This window comes from Poecilia reticulata, linkage group LG20, assembly GCF_000633615.1.
Source record: "Poecilia reticulata strain Guanapo linkage group LG20, Guppy_female_1.0+MT, whole genome shotgun sequence".
Taxonomy (NCBI): Eukaryota; Metazoa; Chordata; class Actinopteri; order Cyprinodontiformes; family Poeciliidae; genus Poecilia; species Poecilia reticulata.
The window spans coordinates 14,698,960-14,706,115 of record NC_024350.1 but is presented as its reverse complement, the minus strand read 5'-3'; the positions used below and the strand labels follow the sequence as shown (position 1 = coordinate 14,706,115).

The 7,156-nt window shown below is 37.9% G+C and overlaps 1 protein-coding gene and 1 long non-coding RNA gene across 2 annotated transcripts; both read left to right on the top strand.

Annotated features, from left to right (window-relative positions):
* Nucleotides 1-3: 3 nt before the first annotated feature.
* LOC103456624 (fms related receptor tyrosine kinase 3) lies at nucleotides 4-4,151 on the top strand (the record flags this gene model as incomplete). The annotated part of the gene is made up of 12 exons (XM_008396281.2): nucleotides 4-192; nucleotides 272-404; nucleotides 1,005-1,109; nucleotides 1,202-1,312; nucleotides 1,400-1,556; nucleotides 1,691-1,791; nucleotides 1,885-1,997; nucleotides 2,222-2,344; nucleotides 2,446-2,557; nucleotides 2,647-2,746; nucleotides 2,863-2,968; nucleotides 3,086-4,151. Coding segments are annotated over 12 exons (1,572 nt in total), but the record flags the coding sequence as incomplete, so codon positions are not given.
* A 1,472-nt stretch (nucleotides 4,152-5,623) lies between these two features.
* Nucleotides 5,624-7,156, top strand: LOC103456623 (uncharacterized). Its single transcript, XR_532285.1, has 3 exons — nucleotides 5,624-5,730; nucleotides 6,368-6,444; nucleotides 7,081-7,156. It is a non-coding gene; the product is annotated as an uncharacterized LOC103456623 (long non-coding RNA).

Sequence of the window (7,156 nt, the reverse complement as noted above, 5' to 3'; positions counted from 1 at the left end):
TAAGACAAGATCATTCACCCTCGACATTCATTCAATAATGTTGCTATAGCTGCCTTCTGCCATGTTTACATATTTTTAGCTCATCAATCTTCTGATGGTCACTTAATAATGCCACTGAAAATCGGCATATTGGCTCTGCTCCTGGCTCTGGCATTAGTCTCATTTATGCTCGTGTACTACATCAAGAAAAAGGTATGTGTCGTCGCACACAGCATCAACACAAACACAGGTAAAACCATAGAAGACTCTAAATCATTTTGGTTTTCAATAGAAACCCCAATATCAGCCTCAGCTTCAGATGATCCAGATGGTTGGGCCTAACGACAACGACTACATCTACATCAATTTCAAGGACTTTAATTACGACAAGAAATGGGAGTTTCCTCGGGAGAACCTGGAGCTTGGTAGGAGTCAGACTAAACAGAATACTGCAAATACTGTGATAATCAACTCAAAAACAGTTCACTACAGTTCTATCCAATCAAATGCAGTCAAATATGGTGGATTTGTTATTATGAAATTTATGTTGTGGACACGATGACATGAGAAATGTGATTTCATTTTTTTCCACAAAGTGTGATGAATGTTTATCATGGGTAAAAATAATGTCGGTCTTGTCTGAAATGTAAATTTTTGCTTCAAAAAACTAAATTACATCTGTTTGGTTCAAAAATCAATCCCTAGCTACTAAATGTTAAAATGTCTTGCTGTAAGTGAGGCATCAAGCTACCAGTATGTAGCTCTGCATGCATGAACCGAACGCAACAGTACAGAAAAAAGTGAGACTACAACATGCTGCTGTGGTTACACAGAGAGTTCTCATACCAAATATACATCTGTGAATCATACAAATAAAAGACATCACTTCCTCTCATGGATTTATTTTCTCTCTTTGTTTACTGGATACTCTGTTTACCGCTGTAATCAAACCACACCAGGTGTCACTTGTGAATAACAATAATCTTAACATCAGTTTTCAGAGCATTTCTGTGTTCCTCCCTCAGGAAAAGAGCTGGGCTCTGGAGCTTTTGGCATGGTGGTTCAGGCTACAGCTTATGGCATCAACAAACCTGGAGTCTCGCAGCAGGTGGCCGTCAAGATGCTGAAAGGTCAGCAGGGTTTTTTTGGGTTTTTTTCACAAGCCAGTTTCAGAGAGCCACAGATGCTTCTTCGGCCGCTGATATCTATCTTCACTCTGCAGAAAAACACGAGTCTGTGGAGAAGGAAGCTCTCATGTCTGAGCTCAAGATGCTGACTCACATCGGTCAGCATGCCAACATTGTTAACCTGCTCGGTGCATGCACAGAGACGGGTATGTTTGCAGTCTTCTGATGAGTTGAATAGCAATTAGATACATGCAATGCAACTTTATGGTAATTAAAAAAAAAACTCTCTGTAGGACCCGTATACCTGATTTTCCAATATTGCTGTTATGGAGACCTGCTGAACTACCTGAAGAAGAGCGGTGATCGTTACCACAAGTCTGTGACTGATGCCTTCAGCAGGGACCGTTTCAGCAGCCTGTACAGCAACCTGCAGCCCAAGAAAAACTCCAAGTAAGAATAAAAAAAAATAAACAGGAGGAAGTTTGTATTATTTATTTTATGTACATGCTTTTTTTCTTTTTGGCAAGTCAAAGCCTCACTGGATAAAGTGCATCAGCATTATATCATTTAATGTTTGTTTTCAGTGAGCTGGTAACAACGGATAACTACATGCCCATGCATGGCTTCGCCACCAGGGGGCAGGAGGACATCGCTCTCATCACCATCAGCTCCAACGACATGGAAGGTGAAATGCCACATCAAGAAACAGAGTGGATAACTAAGAATGTGTCGTTATTTAAATGGATTTGTAATTAAAACGAGGTTTTGCCAAATCCAGAATTGTGCGAGAGTGAAGATGATCAGATGGAGCAGCAGGCCCTCACCTTTGACGATCTGCTCAGTTTTGCCTTTCAAGTGGCCAAAGGGATGGAGTTCCTCTCCGCCAAGAATGTAAGAGACAAACTCTTCACTTGACTCAGTGAAATTAGATGCAAGCCACACTTCTCAGATTGGTACTTGTAAAGGACGTTAACGTTACTGTTATTATTATTATTAAAAGGATCAGTGGTGTGTAAATTCAACAACCGCTTCATAAGAACAAAACTCAATTTCATCTGGTTTGGTGAGTGATGTAAAAGCCAAGTTAACGATTGCTGCATGCCGTCTGTTTTTAGTGCATCCACCGAGATCTAGCGGCTCGAAACGTGTTGGTTACAAAAGGCCGGCTGGTGAAAATTGGAGACTTTGGGCTGGCTCGAGACATCGACAATGATTCCAACTATGTTGTGAGAGGAAACGTATGTGATCTGATATTAATCTTACTTTATAACATCAGTGTGTCCAGTCTTGTTTCTATTTACTTTATAATGGTGGTGTTTTTTTATTGTTCTTTTTATAGGTCCGTTTGCCAGTTAAGTGGATGGCTCCAGAGAGCATGTTTCAGGGGATGTACACCATGAAGAGTGACGTCTGGGCTTACGGCATTCTGCTCTGGGAGATTTTCTCACTCGGTACTTTTCACAGAAGATCACTGAAGCAATACATTTTGACCGCACGTAAAGCTTTTATATTGTATTCAAAATACACTCTTTTCTTCCAGGCGTCACTCCTTATCCAGGTGTCAAAGTGGATCACAAGTTCTACTCAATGATTGAGAGAGGATTTAAGATGGAGTGTCCATATTATGCCAATGATTCTGTGTAAGTGTCTTTACGCTGGGCGCTGTCTATCTGTCAGTCAGCCATGATAGCTGATTTTATAATCTAAGGTTCAGAGCTTTTCCTTCCAGTTAAATTCTTTTCTTTCCCATATGCAGATATGGTATCATGTGCAAGTGCTGGGCTCTGGATCCTAACAACCGGCCATCTTTCTCCAAGTTAGTGGACTTCATGAGTGGCCAGCTGATGGACATGGAGGAAAAGGTATGAAGCAGCAGAGAACAATCAAGTGATTTTCACTTGATTTCCCTTTTATTGTCAACAATTTTATGCTTCTGAGCAATCTCCCTTTGTGCTTTTTTTTTTTTTTTTTTTTTTTAGCTCTACCAGATCATGCAAGGCCATGATTTCAGCGACTATCAGAATGCATCGACCATTGGGGACATTTCAGCACTGGTAAAAGAAAGCGAAACCAAGACGGTAGCAACCAATGACTACTGCAAAGCCAACCAGAGAGAGGAAAGCCAAGCTGAGGCATTACAGTCAGAGGATGCAGGCGAAGACGAGGAGAAGGAGCCTCTGAAGCCGTCTAATGGAGAGTGACCTCCAACTCAAGCTATTTTATCTACACCATATATATAACAATCTACCTATTCTGCTCATCATATTACTTTTTATTAAAGTAATACACTGGCTTTATATTCTTTCACAAATATTATGAGCATTTTAGATTTAGATTTGCTTGATTGAGCATTAATATATGTACATAAAAGATTGTAAGTGTCCTCAGTGCAAAACTGCATCACACAACATGATGCTGCCACCACCGTGTTTCACAAGCGGGGATGGTGTGTTCAGGGTTATACTTAGTGTTGGTTTTTTTTGCCACATTAAATACTGTGGAAGTAGTTCAAAATGTTCATGATGTTCTGTTCATCAAAATGATCAAAATAACATACTGGTTTTGTTATTACTATTTTCCACATGAGCATTTTCTCCTTGTCTTTATGTTGAGTTACACTTGTTTTATGTAGAATTTAATATATTGTTTTGTTTTTTTGTACTAACACCTGCATTTACAAGGATGCTTATATGAACAAGGAGATTTCAATGGTGCAGCTAAAACTGAAATGCACTTCTCAGTATGAATAAAGCGTTGTCAGTGATATACCGTAAATTACAGACATACATGTTGTGATTATAATGAAAAAATAAAAGAAAACATTAATACTGATCAAATGTTGATGTTAGGTTCACTTGTATATCCTTACTCCTGTCAGTTTTAATATTTGGATTGAGAAGCACCGTTAACTATTACAAGCATCTTAAGCTCATTATAATCGCACATATATATCAGTTTATCATATTATTTTATTAACTCTACTGTACTTTAAAATATCACATGTTACTGCACTGAAATATGTTTCATATAATAAAGACAGATTATCTGGAGTAAAGATGTTTTCTTTTTTTTTTTTTCCATAGAGTTTGCAGATCTCAAATGATTTCATTTTATTTAAAAAATGAACTTATTTAAAGTAATATCCAAGAGATGGCAGAAGTGCAGCACTGCTGGATGCAAGCTGCCGTTAAGAATGCAAGAAGAAGAAAAAGTATGAATGCTCACAGTCAGGGGCGCCGCCAGGAAGCATGGGCCTCCTGACAAAGAAATTGTTTGGGCCCCCCCCCCCCGACCAGCTGCTGTTACAATTTTTTGAGTCTATTTGACCCATAAAAAGAGTCACAATTTTAAAAGCTTGCATCTGCCTTGCTTTCTTTGGTTCAATACTGAAAATTTGCACAATATTTACTGCTCATGAATTTAACATCCAACAGTCCGCATCCAGTATGCAAGTAGGTTGCTTAAATTTTTTCTATTAGTTTTAGATACAGAAATGTCTCCCCATGAGCAACAGTCAAAAGCAACAAGCAACTACACATAAAGCAATTCAGACTTTTTAAAAATGCTATGTAGTTGCATTTTATTCAAGCTGCAGTACATAACTAATAAAAACAATGTTTTCTCCATATTTGTTAAAGTTATCAAGATGTCATAGCGGTTTGGTATGAGACAGATAATTTCTGAAAACAATCTCCTCCATCTCCTTCCTGAATTACTATTACTGATTAAAGTAATGCACCGGGCTGACCGAAACAACCAATCAGAACTAGTAGGACGCTCTTAGCGCTGTCAATTAGCCTCATAGGAAATAGATTTTTCACAGATTACCTCTCATACCATACTGTCGCAACATAATGACAGTTTTTAAAAAATATGTAAAAAAAAAAAAAAAAACATTTTATATAAAAGTGACATACTGCAGCTTTAATTTCACTCAGTAGAGGACGGGTCAGGAGGGACGTGGGTCAGAGCTGTTGCTGACTGACTCATCTGTTGTTAAGTGGTAAAAGGTACAAGGGACAAGTTAAATATTTGAATATGTTGGTAATTTTTTCCATAATTCATTGAAAGCTAGTGAAAAGGAGGCAAACAGTAGTTTGTAGCTAAGCTAATTATGCTAAATGTTTGATAATCTCACACAGTCTACTCACCTCTCTTGGAGAAAAACTGGATTATAATTTAATTAAATTAAAACCTGATTTCATAACTTTTCTTAGCAGCATAGTAACAGCCACAATCGTTCGTGTCTTCCACTGGCTGCTGCTAACAGCGTCACTCTGAAGCTCTCCAAGGAGGAATGAACCATTTAACGCATTTAAATTTTTACTGCTATAAACAATCTTTGAAAAAAACAATATGATTAATTTTCTAACTGACAGGGCCCCGATTTTTCTTTTTTATTTATTTCTATGAACAAAAGATAAATAATTAAATTGTGGAGGGCCCCCTGTTGGTCAGGGCCCTTAGAATTGTCATCACTTCACCCCGCCCCTCCTCACAGTCTTTACTTGCCCACATTCTCTACAGCAGGATACGGGAGCTTCACAGCGCTATCTGATGCGGACTTTTGTAAACCAGATGCCAGGAAGTCTCAAAATGCAGAGAAAGAAACTTACACTGGCAGGTAAGAGGCAGCATTCAAGTATTTTACTTACACCAAAACGTAAGTAAAAGATTTACTTTTTACTTACACCCAGTTTCGCAGGGGCGGTCAGACGCCCCAGGCACCCCGTCTTTTTGGTCGGGCTGTATTGAAACGAAATGTTGTTGTGCTTCTGTACAGTAACAATGAAAGCATTCTGATTCCGATAGAGCAAAAACGATTCAATTATTTGGTGAGTGCAATAAAAAGAATRASAAAGKAACAGMTCAAKATCAKTWAAGCTCACGGGGAACATCTTGAAGAGGAAATGCATTTGTTCGAAGTAAATGCGGCATACGTAATACCTGCAGCTGCCGAGCCTTTTTCAGAGTAGCCTGCTGTTTTCCGTTTTTCTGCCTGCKGAGCTACAGAGCAGCGAACATGTCTCTGCATGCTGGGCACACATATTCAGAACTGTCATCTTATTCGTTCCGCCATAACTTTAAAACTTTTTGTGCAACAATCAAAAAATGAGCTGAATTTGTCCGTCTTGAAAGCAAAATATAGCAAATTCACGTAACGTCAGAAAATGCTGTTGAAAATAGTTTTTTTTTTTTTTTTTACTTTTCATTGTAAAATTTCAAACCTAATTTAAGTGTAATTTTTTTTGTCTTTTCAGCTGTTCTCCTGCTGTGTGCTGTTAACGCACTCTGCTCTGATGATGTTGATAATCAGAAATGTGTGTCCAGCTGGGAGGTAAAAGAAAACGCTTTTTAAACTTAAAATATGATGCTGATATCTTCAAAGTGATAGGAATGAAAACATTTTTTTTTCCCTCCAGGGATAACAAAATGTATCTTGAAATATTGGTTTATTTGTTTTTTCAGCACAAAAACTAAATGCATATTGTTGTTTTGGTTTTTGCTGAGCAAATAAAATTTAATACAACTTTTGCTATTATTGTCTGATTACAATTATGAGGAGTTTGTACATATTTAGGAAAAGCTATTTAGCTTTAGTTATCATAACCTGGTATTTCAAAATTATCATTGCACAAGCTAAGCAGCTTAAAATAAATGTGACACCAAAGACTCTTCTCTTCAGAAATGTTCTAATCGTCAATGTTTTGTTTTGTTTTTAATTGTTCTAGGCAGGGCCTCATGTTGACAGGGACAATGGGACAAGTGGTTTTTCACATAGGGCAAGGATAGCTTGATATTTGATTATTTTCTTAATAAATCAAATCATCATTTTAAACAGCAAATTTGTTTTTATCCTGGTTATCCTTGTTCATACTTTATCACAATATAAAGCAACACCATTGAAAGAATCACAAGAAGCACAATAATATTCTCTGTCAAGGAGGATTAAATGCTGAGTTTTGCCTTCCAGGCGGATTGCTTTCAGCCAGCTGACCACCTGAATGATCCTGATCCTGTCAGCCTGAAGTTGTCAGCCGGTAAGAAAC